Here is a 20,115-nt window from a genome sequence, read left to right as displayed (position 1 = left end):
GAAGATAATTTGATTTTACATTTGCTATATAAATAGTGTCATGCTATGTTAATGTTTATTTGGCTGGGCTCATGATTATCAGATGAGTGGATGTCAGGACTATAGTGGACCGAGTCGGAAAACTGTAAAGATATAGAACATTACTAAACAATCCTTGGGATATGCGAATCATATTATAATAAGAGTTTGTCCAAAATTGAAGTTGAAACCAACAAAGCGCCATGGCATTCTCCTTTCCATAAGCCACATCCTGATTTTAGAGAACAACATGGAGGATTTGGTATTAAAATGAACAGAGTCCAAAAAATGCCGCCACGTGCCCCGGGTTATTACGGGTGGGGGGGGGGCAAGGTTGGATTAAGAAAGCGCACTGAAAATAGATTAAGGAAAATCGTTGTTTAGGTGGAGACGCAAAACAAACTGAAACACCAAAACAAATCTTCATATCAATTAGATTTGAACTTGCGAATGCCTAACTATTTTACATTCAAAATTCAACAACCCCTAGAGTTTAAAATTACTGTTTAATCGCTGTGCGTGTTTAGATTAAGCTTGAAGTGAGAAATGATCAATTATTGTACGTTAAGTTCTTCAAGTCTGAATTTCAATCATGCTCTTACGAAATCTTAGGTGACACTGAAAAGAGACATATTGGTGTCAGGGATGCCACCATGGTCAGTTCCTAAAGTGCTACAATTGCCCAAATTCGCGTGGTATACTGTGATTTTCGGTGCTAAAGTAAAAAATTGACTGTTATGGTGCTAAAATGGTACTTTCGTGCTATTTTAGCACTAATTTAGCTACCCTGGGCACGTTCTTCAGTTGCTACACATAATCAAATATTGCTAAAATAGCGCTTTTGTGCTACACGTGGCAACTCTGACTGTTGTCACAGAGTGTGCAGATGTAGGTGGTTCTGGTCATACGCCCAACCGTGCTTACATGCCTCCATCTCTGTATTCATGTTTTTGTCAACCCTGATGCCATCTTGCGTGCAAAAATATCGAATGGAGCTTCTTCGGCTGATATGGGGCATCAGTTTTCCAGCCATTCCATGTTTTTTTTTTGTTTTTTTTTCTCCATATGAGTATCTTCTATTCCATTAATATTATGAGCAGTTGCACCAAATGCAGAATAAAAGGAAGGGAAACGCGTTAAGGAACAGTAGAAGGAGTGACAAAAAAGTAGCGTAGTAAGCTATGAATTGTTATTTATAAAGGATGACTAATTCAGACAAAAGCTGCCAGTCTTTACAGTCTGAGTTCATTATGGAAATATCCGTGTTGCAGGAATTTTTGATTAAACTAGTTTCTTTATTTTTGGTTTAATTTGCTTAATAAGTTCTTCAATGAGATTGGTATTGGCTCATCTTTGGGTACTACTTTTCTACCAAAAAAAATAAATAAAATAGACCGAAAACAGGTTCCTATGTTTTTGCTTGGTTTTCATGGCTAATCTTTTTTGCTACTAAGGACAAACATTTTATTAAGCAAGTTTTCTAGTTAGTTGCGAAAGGCTGTTGTTTCAACATTGCGAAAATTCAAAATGGAGTCATGAGGTTGTTGTATTGGCCTTTTTGGTTTTATACTGATAAGTATTCTCTTAATTTGACAAATAACATTTGGGAATAATAAATCAGGGTAATTTCATAATTATTTTCTGCAAGAACTTTAATCCGTAGATTGTAATACGTATATAAGAGTATTTGCCTTTGTGACGCGTGCATTTTTAACAAACCTGTTTTTCCGTTTCCCACCACAGTAGATGAGATGAGGGTCGTTTTGTAATTGCGCATTTTCTTTGAGATTTTCCTTGAAATATAAAATGTATCAATTTCTACGCGCTAAGATCTGATGCTAAACTTAGAGATAAATTGCTCAAATGTAACGCAATTTTTTTAGAAATCAACGAAGAATAGGGAAAGGGGTTACATTTTATAATAATAAATTTTCGGGGGAAGGCGTCATAACATCTAACCGTCAGGAGCACTAACGTCAGGACATCGACAAAATCCGTCATAACATCGACAAAAAATCCATCAGAACCACTAACCGTCATAACTTCTAAAATTTTAAAACTTTAGTTTTTTCGGGTTTAGGGGGGAAAAGTTACCTAGGTTAGCTTAGGTTACGTATTTAATATATGCTATGCTTGACTCCCACCCCCTGATGTGCAAATATATAGCCTAAATTTGTTTCTAAACTATTATATACTTATTACTATTATATAAACTTATTAATTTATTGTCGATGTTATGAAGTTTAGTGCTTGTGACGATTAGTCGAAATGATAGCACCCCAATTTTCGGGATACAAGAAAGTTGAATCATAGTGTTAATGAACTGTTTTATTCCATCCGATAGGGTAGATTTTATATTGATGTTATCGGGTAATGGCCAACTGAAAAAAAAACATTTAGATCGGTCAGTAACGATATCTTCTGTAAATTATTTCTGATTGTTGTGTTTAGTGAGGTTCCTAATAAGTGTAAGACGCCTCGACTCTTCATCTTCTGGCTAGCATATAGATATGTCTATCATAATCTATCTTAGAATTCTTCTTGCTATCTCTGAATTTATTTTTAAAAGGTGCTCTTTGGCAAATGTTCTGGTATATTACTTTAGTGCATTTGAAGATTTTCATAGAGCTTTACTTTTAGGTTCACGTGAATCTGATGATCTTGGAGGCACGAGTTCAAGCTGAGTTACTCTACGCTCTTCGTGCCATTTACCGTTATATGCGATAGATTTTTTGTCCATGTTACGTTTGTAGTTCGTTTTTTTTTTTTTTTTTTTTTAAAGATTAGTTTTTGGAAATTTTGATCTACTATGAATGACAATGTCTTTTTTTTCTGTAGAGAACATTTATTTTTATTTTTTTTCTGAAATATTAGATAATTAGATCTGGAAAACTAGTTAAGGTTAAGAGAATATTTTTATTCTGTAATCAATAATTTAATATCTTCAGTGGTAAGTGTTCTTCTAATTTTTTTTTTTTAAGTAAAAAAGTTGCAAGATTTTACAACCAGGCTATTCGTGAATGTTCGTAGAAGGTGGCGGTGGTATCAACCTAACAATTTGATTGTCACAGCCTCTCTTCGAGCTGCTTTAGAATTCACAACAGTTAGAGAGTGGGACCACGCCTTGTCCCTTCAAGAGGTGTAGGAAATAGGGCAGTATTGATTACTTAGTCGTATAATCTATAAATCAAAAGATAGTATTTCTTAATTTGAGCATAATTAATATACAGGGGAGTTTGTAGGCATTATAACCACAGCAAAAATGAAGATCTTCTTGGCTTTGAATTGCATTTAATTCGAAAAACCGTTGGAGATATTTCTCTTCCTGTGAATATACTCCCCTCTCCCCCCCCCCACCGTGCCTGTTGGCATTTCATTTCTTTTTCAATAATGCAGAAAACAACTGTTACTTTGGGCTTAAGGGGAGTGGATTCTAAAATGAGACCATTCTTAAATCTGCTCCGAAGCAGAAAGTTGATGGGATTTCTCTGAGCATTGTGCATACATTCTAGTGTATGAGCAATTGTTTAGTTTTAATTTTTGTGAAAATGTCGGAGTTTTATTATTCATTTTGACTAAACGATATTATTACCGGATAATAACTGAACCGAGAGATTTACGATAATGCTGGCTCTTGTCCCAGACGACACATGCAATTTTCAACGTTTTAGTGTGTAGTTTGTCTATGGAAATTCAGCATGGTGAAAAAAACATGATATTATGGCATATAAGTTATCTGGTCTTTATTAGCATTACAACTGAGCAAACACTGTCCTATAGGTTACATTGCAGCCTTCAACTTGAAATTCAGGCTGTAAAGATTATCATGAGAATAATTAGTTTACTTATTGTCAATAGCATTGATTTAGGTCGATACTATTTAACCATGTTACAGGGGGTAGAGTTTGATTAAAAACTTTTTGGAAGTAGAAGCAAAAGACTATGCGTCTTAAGAACTTGTTCCCTTTTTTGAAATCAAAACCTTACATGAGTTTAAAAGATATTCGACTTTGATTTTATGAGACTTAAGACAAAGTAATATTAAAATACCTAAGTTTTAATTGGTAAGCACAACTTAATTGTATATTTAACTCCAATTAACTCAGTTGGCTTAGAGATGCAAATTAGAGGAAATGAATGTTGATATTAATGTTTGTCTCTGATTTCAATATCTAGAATTGATGAGTTTGTTGTTAAAGCTTGTAGATAATAAAGTTAAACTTCTCAATGCTCAATTTTTTTTACCCGGTTCCTATCTAACTTGAAGATTCCATAAATTGTCATAGATTCATATTGTCATAGTCATAGTCAGATTGTCAGATTGTCAATTGTCATAGATTTCCCAGGGGAAAAAAAATATTCAACAAAAATTTTGCTGTAAACCAAGTCACCCTAGGTACTGTTAGATTATGATCGTAATTTCAAGGTTTTAGCATAAGAACGGCAAAATATCAGCGTTTATATCAGTTTTTTTTTCTAGACCATACAAGCGCAATGGAGGCAGTTTTAAGTCTTGAAACTAGAACCATGGCGTGGATTTTTTTTGCGTGACTCGTAGGGGCAAATGCCCCTCCTATACCTCAGTCCCCCCCCCCCCGGCTGAAATTTAATTTCTCCAAAAATCTTGTCAAAACTAACATAAACCTACATAATTCAAAAATAATGAACATAAAAAAAAAATTGAATGATCCTAGTACTGTTTTCATTGTTTTTACACTTTTTGTGACTCATGACATCGGGACTCATAACCTGGTTTTTTGTATTGTGTTCCTGACAAATTTGATTCCCCAAGCAAACCAGTTTAGCCAAGGTTATATCCAGAGGTAATAGTACCTGATTCCTTCCCTTAAATGTGAAAAATGTCATAAAAATCGCATAAAATGTCATAAAAATCACATAAATAAAATGAATAGCCTTTCCATATTTAGACTCTTCCCTTCTCTAATCAAAATTTCGAGTTCTGACTAGACAGTGCCAAGTCTTTGCATCCGGAAGCTCAACAAAGTGGAATTGGAATTTAGAACGCTTAGAAATCCACCTGTCAATATTGTTTTTAACTAACAATTTGAAGATTCAAAACTATATTTATTATCATTATTTCAGAACGTTACATGTGTCTCTTGCTTTGAGATGAGACAGCTTAATAATTTAACCGTTGGCTTTATAAACTTTATTAGCCAATAGCTAAATTTTATTTTAAAGCCTCCTTTTTGTGGGGGAAAGTGGTGTGTTTGACTTAGTGTTATTGCTTTTAAACCAAAGCTTCGAAATAATTATTTGCTCCTTATGATTCATTTGATATTGTGAGCTCGGACATGAGCTTCTGTCCAACTTGGTTATAGGGATTAATGAACATAAGTCATTGTTAAAATTCATTGAACCTAACAAAGCATAAATAGTGGAGTATGCAGAATCGGCAAGTAGCAAGCAAATCGATACTTATATTAAAATAGTCAGTAATACCATTTGGGGCATTCAGAATGTAGCCAATCGTTTGTAGAAATAGTCTCCTGTAAGCAAGGCCGTACCCAGGGGGGACTAGTTTGAACCCCCCCCCCAGAAATGTTTGTCTGACTCGTAAAAACGTAACAAAAATGGATATTAACAAATTTTTATGCGTTTTTTTGGTTTTTTTGTGTAACCCCCCCCCCCCAAAAAAAAACTTTGATTAAACCACCCCCTCCCCCCCCCCCCCGTAAGAAATCCTGGGTATGGCCTTGTCGGTAAGGAAAGATAAAAACTCTCATGTGTGTATGATCATTAATCTACGCTGGTATTCAGTGTGTAAGTACTTGATCTACCATACCCAATGATGTCTGTATGAAAAAGAACTAAAAAATTTACAATATCTTTGTTTTCTTACTTTTTAGGATAGATCCTGTAACTTTTAGTGTGTGACAAAATTTCTAATATCGAAACTGTCGTATCTGCCAAAGGATTGTAGCCTACGTATGTCTTTTAGGTATAGCTGGGTTACCGATTTTGTGATATCTTACTTATGACATTTGTAATTAGCTGAAACACAGTTTCATTTTTTTTTTCTTTCATTCTAGGCTCAACATTTTCTGTTCACAGCTTTCTAAAACTCAGAACTACTATAGAATTTAATACAGATCTGCAACATTCTTTTCTGAATTTATTCTCAGCAGCTTCATGCAAAATATAGAATGACTGGCAAATGAAATTCCTAAGGGCCTAAGCAGCCCTCCATTGCGTCTTCTCTTAGGTTTTTGGATCTTCGCTGAACTGTAAAGTGAATGAACTATCGATTTTTTTTTTAATTAATCTTAATCTGCAGGTAATATATCTGTTTATCTATGTTTCTATGAAGCACTTTTATTTATTAGGAAGTTTAATTCCTGGAAATTACCTGGACTAAGTCCAATTTCTTATTTTACTTCACTTTTTTCGTTCTAAAGAAAGGATGGATACTTCTAGTTATTTAAACTTATATGGTGATTGAAACAGAATGTGATTTATTTTCTTGTTTTAATTTTCTTTTTTCTCTCTTTTCCTTTGTTTATATCCTGGTATGGTATCAGAGATGCTAATTTTATTTGAAGCTTCTTTGTTGATAGTTATTGCTATTGATCAGTATTTGCAGAAATTGGCTTTTCCGGAAAGGTGCTTTGATATTTTCCCCTTAGTTCATGGTTTCAAATTGTTGAAAAAAGTGGACTTTCTGATAATTTACATACCGAGTATAGCATCAGATTCAAGTCTGTATTATATTTTCTGAAAAAAAAATCGAATAGGGTTCCCCAGCGATTGAAGCTGTTTCAGAAGAGGGCAAGTGAGCTAATTAAAATAATTTTTGAATTCTGGCTCGGACAAAAAAAAAGAGAAAAAAGCGTAATGCCTTCACCTTTTGATATAAAATAACACCAAAAAAACAATTGAACGAAAGCACCCAAGTCGGAGATTGCAAGGGGTGTCTTTTAGTTGATAAAAAAAAAAAAAAAAAAATGTTTCCCGGTTTCACTTACCTGTTTTTTTTTTTTTTTGCACTATTGTGTACATTTTTTAACGCTATTTTAACTTTTTATTTATAAACGCTATTGCATTTAACGTTTACTGATATTCAGGGAAGGGAATCTGTAAAGAATTTGTTTCTTTTTTCCTTCTTGTCGCTTTTTTTCTTTGTTTCAATTTTTTTTTATTAAAATATATTTAATTTTAATAGGTAACCAAGTCAAATTAAAATTGTTAGTCTTGGGTTGTTTAGACTCGAACCATGTAAAAATGAAAATTTAAATACAATGAGATGCATGTACTCATTAATCGCGACCACATTTTCCTATACTTGACTGACTCATTACTCCTGCTGGTGATCCAGCCTAGCGAGAGATGCGACTCTTCGCCTTCAGTCCTGTAGCCAAAAAAAATCTCCTTTCAAAAACGATGCCAGTTGTATAGTAAGTCAAGATTGTGCCATTTTGGGAGGAAGAGGGTTTTTATTATCATGATGACAACACAAATGACAATATTGTCATTTGGGAGGAAGAGGAGGTATTTATGATCATTGACCATAAATGCCATATTTATGTCATTGACTATAAACCAACTGAAGAAAATAATTTGGTTATTATTTTTTAGTGATTGATTCTTGATCAATTACTAAAATCACTCTTTTGTTGATTGATTCTTGATAATTTAGTGATTCTCAAATTTGGATTATCAAATCTTGATAATTTAGTGATTCTTGTTTTCTTTGTTTAGCCTCAGCTTAAAACTAAACGAAGTGAAAACGCAGAGATATTAGGATATTTGGTGATATATATCGTTATTTAATAAAACGTTATCAAAATTGGATTAAGCCATAGAGGATGGAAATAAACAGTTTGATTTACTATGCCCTTTTTCCTGCGAAAAATTGTACTTTTTAAACCATTATTTTATTTACTCTTTCGTTGGTATTAAGGCTACATGTTATTATTCATTTTAATTTCCTGTCAAACTTTGTCAAATTTAAAGACAATGTTTTATTTTTGCATTGCTTTGTCCCTGCTATGTATTCTATGCTGTTTTGCCACTTGCAGGGAAAGTGGGACTTTCAGCTGAAATACTCTGCACGATATATGTGACTGGACTATCTGGCAATCTAGGATTCCACGTTTAGTTCCGCCTGAATGGTGCTTTAAATTGTGATAATCCAATAGGCCATGTGAATCATTTGATTTTCTATAGCGTTAAGCAAAATCGTCCAAGCCCGGTTTTTGTCGGAACTTTGTATCATGTAATTGTATCGCAGAAACCAATTATTTTACGTGAAAATTTTTATCAGGCCATCAGGGTGCCAGCTGCGTACCGCAGTTTTCTTGGTTGGCGGAGGGGTTGACTTAAACAAGTGCTAAAAATAAGTGAATTGTATGAAAATACTAGCCAGTATAGAAAACTTCATAAAAATACCTTTTTTTTGCACGGGACTGAGGTCCCTGATAGAATTTTGGTTTCTTGTAGAATCACATTTCTAAATCATTCATTGGTTGCAAGTAAGACTTTGGAGACAATCTTGATCATATTTTCAATTGTACTTCAGAGTCCCATGGCTATCTAATTGAAAAAAATAAATATCCAAAGGATTTTTGGTTTCTGAGATATTTACCCGTAAATCTATCACCCGTCATGGTTTTCGTCATCCACTATGTCCTTGAACTTTGATTCTGGATTATGACCGTTCCTCGAAACCCCGGGAAATTTGACTCGACTAGTGTTTGTCTAACGCTAGTTTTAATTGACCCGTCTATACATTTCTCGCGTTTTGTAGGCTGGAAAGTCTGCTATATTGCAAATTCAAAAAATTTAAATGAGTAATAATTTTGTCTTCTAAGTCTCTTTCAGAGATTATGAACACCTAAAGAAGATACGACGTCGTGGAAGTGCTCCAATGAAGAAAACAAGCTATCAAGATTGATAGCATTAGTTTATGCGTCTGCTTAAACTTTGTTTTGTCAGGAACATGCTATCAGTTGCAGTCGGGTAGCCATGGATTGAACTGCCATTTGCGGAAGTCAAGTCTTCCGCCTATTTCTTTAAATGTGATATAATTTTGGCCGCTAAAACTACACGTACACGGATGATGCATGCTTATTTTTTGATTACCGACGGACTATTGAAATGAAAAAACCGGGGAGGGGGTTTGCTTGTTTGTTCTAATTTTGTTTAATCCTAAAAAAGCCTCAAATTATGCGATATTGACGCAACCCTTAGCTATTGGCGGGCCTTCGGTTTTACCCACCGTATGTAGTCTGCCAGTCTTTTGCTAAGCCGTTGATCAGTTATTTAATCAAAGGTCCGCTGCATCTTGTCGATGTTGACGAATCATATCAATGGGGAGGGTTCTTCAGTGCGATTAGAACAGAACGTGCATTTCCCGCCAACTTCTGTCAAGCAGATATTTCTTATAAAAAAAGATAGGAATCACCATATCTATATGCCTATTAATCGATGTCACATAAAACCTGAAAAAGGGGATTGCTAATTTCCATTCATAATGTTAACACGTGTGTGTCGCAATCTTCGTTAGTTGAACATAATCTTTGGTGTATTTGTTTAGACATACTCAAGTATTGTGGCCAGTCAACGTGAGGCCGGAATGTCTTTCAGTTTTTCTTATATTTTACTTCGATGAAAAAGAGTATTTTTGAATTGCCGTTTGTAGGCAATTTTATATATTTCGGTCTATGTGGTTTTTGTGTCATAGAAGAAATTATGTATATTTGATGTTTAGTTTTATTAGAGAATCCTGTGTTATATTCGAGCTAAAGGAATAAAATTTACGAGTTTATTTTCTTCTATTCTTTCTCAGTCAAAATAGGTCTCCTTTCTTCATAAAGATTCAAATGGCTAAAACTAGACGGGTTCCTTTATATTATTTCTTTGTAATGAAAATGGAGATAGAGGGAGAATATATAATTCTCCTTTCTATAGTCACAAAAGTTGAATGACTAGAGCTGATTCCTTTACTGTAGGTTTTTACTCGATTAGACTATAAATGATAGAAAACTAATTTGCTATTCTCGATGAAAGCTAAGAACAAATAACAATGGCTAGGGGATTGGGTTCACTCTTGCTGCGAAAGAATATTTCCTAAACAACAACAGTGACTTAATAACATATCGACCATTTCATAAATCGGAAATTGATTCAAGAATGAATGAATAAACATTGAAACATTTCTAGTTTGTTTTTCTTAAAGTGCATAATAAATCAATACTTCGAAAATGGCAAAAATGAATTTAATCCACTTCAACGCTAAAACCTCCAATTAGGCGGCATTTATTTTAACGTATGTCTCTAGGAGGGCAGATTAATGCTTTCCGGACAAACTTGCTTTACTATTTTAAAGAAGAATAGTGAAGCTAGGTAAAAAGAACTTTCAGGATTGACATTTAAGCTAATTCTTGAAAGTTTCATTCACCTGGCTCTGCTACTTTTTCTTTGAAATATTAAAGAAGATTTGTCCGCTTTCTGGAGGCTTTTTACCCTAATGCGAAAGACATCCAACATACAAATATAAGCCTAGATTACCTTGAGAATATAGTCTATTTCAGCTAGTTCAGTACCTTGAAATATCAAAAAAAGATTCTCCGGAAAGTAATTATTTACCCTAATGCGAAAGGTACCCAAACAACAAAACCTAAATCGTCTTAGGATCATAGTCTTATTTCCAGCGCTTCTAGCCTATTCCAAATATTTTCAGTTTAGCGGCCGTTTTTGAGAAGCAAGAAATAATGCTTGAACGCCAGTTCAAACATTCCTGTAAAACCCAGCAAAAACTGAGTGGATTATTTGTTTGTAAAATATCTCTCTTTATAGAAGTTTAATTAAAATTAAACAATTATTCGGCATTATTTTCCATATTTTTAAATGCTATTACGATTACTAACAACCCACTGCAACACTAGGCTGCCAGAGGCCAACACAGCTGCGCGCGCTCCTCCTCCGCCTCAAATGAAATGAAATCTAAAAATGATCATCATTTTTTGCTTCCTCTTGAAGTTCACTTGCAAATTTAATTGGAGTTTGAGGAGTTTTTTTTTTAGTTAGGGAAGAAAATTCTAATAGACGTGACGAGCTATGTTTCGGCCAAAAATCACAGGTATACTTTCTTTTATAATTAGCCTAGGAAGTCCAAACTTTCCTTAAATTAAAGCTTTTTTCGTGTCGCTTGCGCATTGACTGGTAGCGCGAGAATATGCTAATTCAATACAAAACCTTTAACCTTTCCAACGATGTGAATGGTATCCGTAGAAGGGTAAAATTCTACTTTTGGCTATCTCGGAAAGGGGTTAGTTAGGAAAATGAAACTTTCAGGGATGTGTCTACAGGCTAAAATATGTCCCGGGAAGGTATTTTGAAGTACCTACCTCCATTCCTTCTCCCTCTAGAGGGTCCTGAAATTTGCCTACACGACAGGTACCTTAATTTTCAGTTTCTTTTTCTCTGGCTCTAGTTCTGAAAATGCAATTTCTGGTATTTGAGTAGAATTTTAAGCCATATCAATGGTTTTTTTTTCAAAATATAGGAAATGTATTTGCATACCTTTAAAACCTTATAAATTGGAGTTGAGCAAAGTTGTGAAGCTGAGAACAATTTTGTCGTACTTCATTTAAGCAGAAGATTTATTTTGCAAGGTTTCACTTTTATAACACATAGATTTTTAAAGGTTATCAAAGGTCAGGACCCTCTAGAGGAAGAAGGAGTGGAGGTAGGTAATTCAAGATACCTTCCCGGGACATACTTTAGCCTGTAGACCCATCCCCATAGAAGTATTATAGAGAGTACCATTAATGGCACTTGGAATTTGTCTGTTTTTACTGACAACCCAACCATTTCCATGAAATTTCAACCATGGGAGTCCGTACCTTAAGCCTTGATTTTGTATTATTTTAGCTCCTATAGTACCTGCTATCCATAGAGCAATTGTAATAAATATAAAAGAAAGGTGATTTACATGCTACACTCCAAAAACGGTCTTTAAAATTTTTAGCTCTTTTCTGTGAATTTTTGGGACTGGTTATAACAACAATGTCAGGTTTAAGCAGCAGATGAATTTGTGGATTCCAAATGTTTATTGCATCCTTGGAAGGAAAAAAAAACTTTTTAATTGCAAAAGACCAATAATGCCCAGAGCTTAGTGATTTCGGCTCTTTGAATTACTTACTTTTTCTTCCAAATTTCTTATGGCTTCAGAGTATCTAAAGTAAATTGCAAACCTTTTGAAATACTTCATCAAACCACCAACCCCGACGAAAAAATTGATAGTTTTATCAGATATGGATCGTAAATGGATCAGAGAACTAAGGACTCAGTTGACTTGCTTTATTTTGGCAACGAACTATAGGGCCGTTCTCTTACTCTAAGATTTTACATCTAAGATCTCACATCTTTCTGCAAAGATTTCCGTTCTTTTGCTCATATTTGTTCTAAGATCTTACAGCTCATTGATGTTAGCAAAAAGTATGAAAGACCGCCATTTTTCTGCCAAATAAAACAATAGTGAGAGACATGGGCGCCCATAAGCTGAATTCTAGGGGGGGGGGCAAACCTCGTGTAATTGGCACTTTTAATGCTATATAAGAGAAATCTCAGAACAAAAATATAAAAATAACGCAGCATCAATCAGCCCGGGGGGGGGGGCGGAAGCCCCCCCCCCCCCCTCCATATGGGCGCCCATGGTGAGAGAACTTTGATGGTATACTCATCATTGTTCTTAGACCGCTGATCAGAGTAGAATGATGAAAGACGTTTGCAAAAGAACGCCATAGATGCAAGATCTTAGTGCTAAGATTTCACTTTTAAGCGATCTTTGTCAAAAGATGTAAGATCTTAGCACAAAGATGAGTAAAAGAACAGGCCCTATATTCTTTCGCCTCTGATCAGAGAGGTATAGGGTTGGATGATAATATCACCTTGAAGTCTTCATTAGTATCTTCTTTTAATGAAAGAACATGCTAGCATACTTTCTTATAGTTTTTTTTCCGGCGTTCAAACAGAAACTGTTGAATTGCTCTACAAGCTTGAACTTTTTCGACTATTTTGACTTGAGCAACATATTCACCACTTTTTCGCTGCCTTGAGGTCCTCTTGGTCCTAGAAGCAATCACTAAAATTTCCAAGCCGTATCCCCAAGCTCGCGCTTTTTTGAATTTCCCACCCAATTATTACTTTTCTGCAAATTGTTAGCCAACAGTTGTGCTTCCGTCTTCCTAACAAAAACTGTGCTAACAACTGAAGGGCGGAAAAAACCCTCATATAGGGTATGCGTTATTGCTGATTTCTCATATTTTTGAATTCATACCTGAAAACTAAGACTCAAATACTTTAAAATAAAGAGTGACATATTTTGAGCTTTACTTTATTTAAATTACAAATAAATTACAAAAACAGATTTACACCTTGACAACAGTGGTGTATGGATAACCGTAAGCATAGGGGTAAGCGTATGGTTGAGCATAGTAAGGGGCTGCATATGCGGTGGGAACTGCTATTGGGACTGCTTTATACTGGTATTCTGGGGCACTCACTTTCACGACAGGCTGGTAAGTCTTGACTTCTGCCTTCTCATAGCTGATCTGAAAAAAATATGAAGTGTAAAGGAAAAGAAAATTAGGATGGATTTAATGACTCTCATTTTCTCTACATGAATGTATAGTTTTCTGTTGTAAAAAAAGTCCGATAAAAGAGAACATTTATTTCTTTGAAACCAACTTTTAATAAGATCGTTTGCATTTAATAGGAACCATTTTAAGCAAATGAAAAGTTCAATATGGGTAAACAATGCACGGCTCTTCTGAGAGACAACCATTATTCTAGACTATTCTACTCATTGTGCTCATCGTTATCTATATATTCATTAAAAAAGGACTTTTTAGATTATCTTATGATATAATTAGCCAATAATTATTTTAGCTTGGAGTTTGCTTTCTATCAATGTAAAAATTACAGCAAAATGTTTTTGACCTATATACAATAAAATTGAAACTTATGTTGGAATATAGCGCAATTGCCTTCCAGAATATTGGTCAGAAATCGTACAGAGAGTTTGACTAATATTGAAAGGGAAATGGCACTATTAAAGATTTTCCAGAATCTTCAGTGAGTTTTCCATTGCAGGAGAGCCCTTTCATAGCTGGTCTAATAGATTCTAATGCAGTTAAATTATTTTATTGAACTTGGTTTCAAAAATATGTTTTTCTGTTGGATTAGATCTCATATAACGTTCTCAGTTACCTCTCGCTCCTTAGCTATGGCCGCGCGGCTTTTTCTTAATACTAAATAATAAAACGAAGATTTTTCAACTGAAAGTAAGGAGCAACCTTAAAACTTAAAAGGAATATAAATCGTTTCGTGTATGAAGGGGCTGCCCTCTTCTCAATACCTCGCTCTTCTCATGCTAAAGTTTTTTTGTACTTTACAAAAGATTCTTGTTCTTATTAAACGGCTAAAAAGTCAAACCTAAACGTAAAGAACGAGGCACTAGGTGGGGGGGGGGTTCAGCTTCCCTCCAGAAAAATTTCTGTTCATTTTAAGTTTTAAGGTTGCTCCTTACTTTCAGTTGAAAATACTTTTTTTAATTTCTAATCGTTTTTCAAATAATACAGGCAAATCCCCTCCCCCCTCTATGGAAAACCCGCCCGACGAAATATTCCTCCATAGAAAGTTCCTCCCGCGTAAAATATTCCTTCTCGGAAAATTCTGCCCAGACAATTCCATCCTCGCTGAAAATTCTTCCCGGAAACTTTCCTGCGGAAAATTAGGCCTGGAAAATTCTCCTTAGCCTACTTTTACTTGAAAAAGACTTGTTTTTCTTTTAAGTACTGATTGTTTTTCAAATCATGCTGAAATTCTTCCTCCGTGGAAAATTTTCCCCGTAAATCCCTTCTCAAAAGAAAGTTTCTCCCACGAAGAATGTCTATATACTTCCCAATAACAAGTACTATATATAAGCAATATGGAAATTTCATAACTTGCAGCCGTTTTCTCAGTGACTCCGGGGTGTCATGTCATCACCAGATCCATTGTTATTGGACCTTTCAACTGTTCTGAACAAATGGCTATCTCAAAATTTTGATCGGATGACTTTGAGGAAAAAAGGCGTGGGGCGGGGACTAGTTGCCCTCCAATCTTTCTGGTCCCTTAAAAGAGCCACAGAAGTTTTGATTTATGTTTGAAAGAGGTCTCTCCCGATCTTCTAGGACAGTAGGATCGATACGATCGCCCCTGGCGAAACAAAGAAAAAGAAGCAAATAGACACACATAAGGGATTTTTCTTCTTGCAAAAATTATGAAATTCCTCACTTTTGCAGATAGGAACTTGAAACCTCTACTGTAGGGTCCTCTAATACGCAGAATCTGACAGTGTGATTTTCATTAAGATGCATTTACTTTTTGGGGTGTTTCCCCCCTTTTTCGAAAACTAGGCAAATTTTCCCAGGCTCGTAGCTTTTGATGGGTAGCATCAAACTTAATGACTTATGTATTTGGAATCAGTACAAAAGTTTGATTCTTTTGATGCATATATTGCTATCAAAATTCCGTTCTTTAAAGTTTGGATTACTTTTGGTCTTACTTATAGTTCGTTAACGCGAACTGTTTGAAAAGTTTATCTATTTATGCCTAAAATTATTTATTTGTTTCCCCCGCGAAAGTTTAAGTGCTTCTGTCAAAGTTTGAAAAGTGAAATAGAATTTAGTCCTTAAAATTCTAAGCTATGGAGTTCTTTTCTACATTGAAGTCATGGACTAACGCAAAAACATTTCACATGACATTTGAGAACTATATTAAGCTAATAATTTTAGGGAGGACTGCTGTTTCTTTTCTAGTTGAAGGAATCATTACTTGGTTGCCTTTTAATTTACAATCCTACCAACGTGGTGTGCAAGCTCTTCTGGAGCAGAATCTAGTTTTATTTGGACTCATAAAAGGCGTGAGCCTAAACAACTCCAGACAATATTGCGAGGCTCAAGGGGCTCAGTCTCGACTTCAAAAATATAAGTTTAAAGTAAGCTTACCTTGGGTAGGAGTGGAGCTCCGAGAATTGGCGATCCTGCCGCAGCATATGGAGCTGCAAATGCGTAAGGAGCCGCATACGGAGTGGCGTATGGAGCGGCAGAAACCACAACAGTTTCAGACTTCTCTTCTGTTGGAGCGCCAAAAGCTAGTGCAACGAGTGCAAGGAAGACAGTCTGAAATATAAGAAATCCTCATCAAATGAACTATTTTGGTTTACTGAACAAGGGTATATAATGCATCCATTTGCTTTAAACTGATTTTTACTCCGAATAAAATACTTCCATAAGAAGTAAAAAGATGATTTGTCACATTTTCATTTAAACAAAGAGTCTTTTAAAAACTTACAGCCAGGGTAATTTCTTTTAAAACTGCTATTATCCTAGTTTTTCTGATTGGTTTTTGAAGAAAACGTCTGCAATCAACTAGATTTCATTCGCAGCATTTTAGAAAAACTAATGTTTGTCCTAGCCTTAGTGATTAAATAGAATTAAAAGAAACTATCCGTTTATCGATTTAAAACACCACAATGTAAGTCAACAGAGGTAAATTCAATATTATTTCAAAGAAAAGATGTAAGGGAATAGTGGAGAAGAAAATAGGAGTAGAAAATCGTCGATTTGAATGAAAATTTGTAATATTCATTTATAGTGAATACGTGTTAAATAGTTCCTACACTTACCCCTCGAAAAATTAAAGAAGTGTGTAAAAACTACCATCTAAAATTCTTTAGGCTTTGAACCAGAAATAGAAAATTCATAGAATCCAGTATCTTTTTCATTTTACATTTTACTAAAAACTTCAAACATGAAGACTATGACTTTCATCCTGAGCAATTTAAAAGCAACTTGGTGGTATAGTGCACCAGTCGTGTCAATGGGGGGGGGGGGAGGGCAAGGATAGCATGTACCCTCCTAGATTTTGAAAAAGTTTTTTTTCTTGGGGGGGGGGGGGCTATTTTATTGAAAGTGCAATTGTTTGGTATTTTTATCGAAAGAATTGAGAAAAACAACAAAATTTCCCCTCCCCGCAAATTTTTGGGAATTGATGCTACTGCAGCATACTAAGAAGATCATATGGAGGAACTTACCGAGCGAATCATGGTCACTTGCTTACTTCTGAAAAGAGCAAACAATGAAACAGAGAGGAGAAAGAACTGTGATAATATGGACAATCATCCGGGATCCTTATATATATTGCAGCACAGCATTCTGATGAATGGCAACGCCCTGTGACGTCTTAACAAAAACGGTTATTAACAGTATAATTGGTGAGGTTCAAAGATCTGTATTTTTTACGCCCAAGAAACTGGATTGCTGGAAAGATCCTGTTTTAAACATTCGCTCTGAATAGCCAGTTAACGCTATTTAATTATCATTCTCTGTTAGAGAAGACTACAAATGTTGATAGAATTTGCGGTTGAAGGGAATTATCTTATTAGTTAAAGTCAATAGATAGCTTTAAAATAGTGGACTGTTCAGGCAGACCAACTTAAAGAAAGATTTCAATAGGGAGAGAAAATGTGGAAAATCATCGGCTTCGTGATAATAAGGTTATTTGGGGACTTAGCTTCGGACTAATGTATCACTCTATCTTTGCAAAATACTAGTTTTTGTTTTTGGTTCTTTTAACTATTTTTTTTTTTTTGGTAGGAGGTTTGTTACTCAGCTTTTTTTTACAGTTTTTGGCACTGTGTAAGAAAAAAAAAACTATTATTAACTACCAAAGAAGAGGATCTACAATTTACAGTTGGTTACGAAATACTGCTTTTCCAGAAAATGAGGTAAAAAAACAAAAATTCCAAGAAATTTCTATTTTTAAATTAGATTATTTTTGGTAAATAAAAGAAGAAAACAAAAGGAACACATATTTGTTATATTAGACCTGGCTCTTACCCTTCTCTGGTGCATCCTTCTTCAGGACCCTGAGTAACAGTTTTTATAGAAGATAGGGAAATGCTCCCAGAGACATACAGCATGACTTTAAACTATTACCAATTCTTGGTACAATACCAACTTTTGAGAAAACAAGGATTTCCATTGTTTAGACATTAAAGGTGATCATATATTAGCAATTTTTTTTCAGGGATTAGTCTCCTGAACCTAAAACCCTGGTTACGGCCCTGCCAATAACTCTTCAAAGCATTGTCCTTAAAGAAATTCTAATGCGCTTACAGCTTATTATATTGAAGCCTCACCTCAAGAAGAGGTTGTTACTCCTTCGCCTAAAAAAAAAAAAAAAAAAAAAAGAAGCAAAATCAGTTTAGTAAGTTTGTTTAAAGGATGAACATTGTGAAAATTGTTCAATTTTGATTATTGTTTTGGATTTGAGGGCATATGTGGATACCCAAGTGAGCTAGATTAGACCTACTTACCAGGACTTGCCCATAAATTTGCTTGAAAGTATCTATTGATAAACTATCCCATCTTTCTGGCGTTGACATCATTAGATTATTACTAAATTCTAAAATTATTGAATATTGTATGGGGTTGAAATATAAAACATGGACTGAAACTGAAAATGGAGGTACGATTGGTTATCAGCCCTATATGAAACTTTCTCCTAAGATCCATTAAGAAAAATATAGACAGAAAAGATCTTGAAACGTGCGAAATTCTGTAGCAAAGAAGCCTTAAAGGACGCTATCAATACTTGCAAAAGTGAATTTAGCATTGACCTAGTTGATGGTCGTAGGGGCGGCCATCCACCAGCTTCACTGATGGGTGATATGTATGATTTACTCTGTTCTCATTTGAGTGATAATAGGTCTTTTCCATGATTTATAATAACTGAACATAATTAAGTTTCCAATTTATCTAATAACACTAATTGTGCTTTTGCGTAAATATTAAACGACTGCAAAAATTGATTGATTTTTTTTAGTTGAAAAAAGTGCATCCAGCACTGTCCAGCTTAGTCCACTGGTTTGGCCTTCAAGGCAAGAAAGAGAAACAACAATGTCCGTCATTACATCTAATCCACCTCCCGAACTAAAGAATGGCAATCCAAGTAAACAGAGTGAATTTAGTAACAATCTAAAAGTTGATGGTATATAGAGAATTATCAACAAGAAACATAAGATAATCCTCCACATGAAGGATGAGTGCTCTGCGGCAGCAGCTGTTAGAGCCATGCCTGTGCAAATAAAAAGCAAAGTGATCAAAAAAGAGTTTTTAGGGATTGCTTATATTGATAGTGATTTTGATGTGGAAACTATACCATGTATCTGTAGTAATATCATGAGTCTAAGCGTTTCGGTATCTCTATTGTCTTTTCGACGAGGTGGGACCTCGATTGTACATTGAAATGTGGGATTAAAATCGACCGATCACACAGCCTCTAAGTGTCCTTTAACAGCTAAATGCTCAAGATATGCGGGAGACCATTGCTCTTCAAAAAAGGAGCCCTGCCACAGCGTTCTTGTGAAGTGCATCAATTGTGGTGGCAATCCCACTAGTTTCACAATTCGTTGTACTGTACTAAAGAAAGCAGCTAGCAAAAGCAAATAGTTTTTTCGTTATCGTTTCTCTTTTCTCTCTATGACTCTAACTAATCGTGTTTTTCTCCATAATGTGTAAAACGGTGCTAGAGAGAAGTTGGACCTAATAGGTAAAACACTCGGTGAATTTGATATTATTTATATTTCTGAATATCTACTACTACCAGCTAATTGCCTGGCCTTAAAAACTTTTGGTGATTTTAGTTATTACATACAGCCTGCCAAGAGTACCAGGGGTCGCCCGTCTGGCGGTCTCTTGATCGCAGTTAGGAATAGGTTTCGGAGTACTTTACTTGAGTTTTTGGATTTTTTCTGGCTGTTGATTTGGGGAAATTTGCTGCTATTTGTGTTTATTTACCAACAAATTGCCGAAATATTCCCTCAGATCAGAGATTTGCGACATCATGTGTTTCATTTTCTAAGTTATTAGCAAAAAAGTTATTAGCAAAGGAATTATATTATTCTACATTGTTATCAGCTTACTCTAGACTCTCTACTAGATAAAATTAAAGTTCCCGTCTATATTCTAGCTACTTCTCCTTCATCTGATCGTTTAGACCTTGAGCTTTATCTGGCCAGTTAGT

At 35.0% G+C, this 20,115-nt stretch overlaps 2 protein-coding genes across 2 annotated transcripts in view; one reads left to right on the top strand and one right to left on the bottom strand.

Annotated features, from left to right (window-relative positions):
* Sesn (Sestrin) overlaps positions 1-9,805 on the top strand; it is a 130,950-nt gene extending 121,145 nt beyond the window's left edge. The window contains exon 8 of the mRNA XM_089100783.1: positions 2,659-9,805. Within this exon, the coding sequence (XP_088956909.1) occupies positions 2,659-2,745 (87 nt within the window). The 3' untranslated portion in view covers positions 2,746-9,805. The remainder of the gene's footprint in view (positions 1-2,658) is intronic.
* A 3,557-nt stretch (positions 9,806-13,362) lies between these two features.
* On the bottom strand, positions 13,363-17,206 carry LOC148955191 (uncharacterized). The gene is made up of 3 exons (XM_089108095.1): positions 17,123-17,206; positions 16,035-16,208; positions 13,363-13,595 (listed from the first exon to the last, which is right to left on the bottom strand). Exons 1-3 carry the CDS (start codon positions 17,132-17,134, stop codon positions 13,413-13,415), a joined length of 369 nt encoding a protein of 122 aa, XP_088964221.1. The 5' UTR covers positions 17,135-17,206; the 3' UTR covers positions 13,363-13,412.
* Between the last annotated feature and the right edge of the window lie 2,909 nt (positions 17,207-20,115).

Source organism: Artemia sp. Qi Xiang Cuo, chromosome 2, assembly GCF_049724085.1.
Source record: "Artemia sp. Qi Xiang Cuo chromosome 2, ASM4972408v1, whole genome shotgun sequence".
In the NCBI taxonomy this organism is placed as follows: Eukaryota; Metazoa; Arthropoda; class Branchiopoda; order Anostraca; family Artemiidae; genus Artemia; species Artemia sp. Qi Xiang Cuo.
The sequence above is the reverse complement of the archived record's forward strand: the minus strand, read 5'-3'. Positions and strand labels throughout refer to the sequence as shown.

Coding starts and splice junctions, on each gene's coding strand:
- LOC148955191 (XM_089108095.1), bottom strand. Junction 13,596..16,034: donor GAGCTCCACTCCTACCCAAG/GTAAGCTTACTT, acceptor TATTTTTTTCAG/ATCAGCTATGAGAAGGCAGA.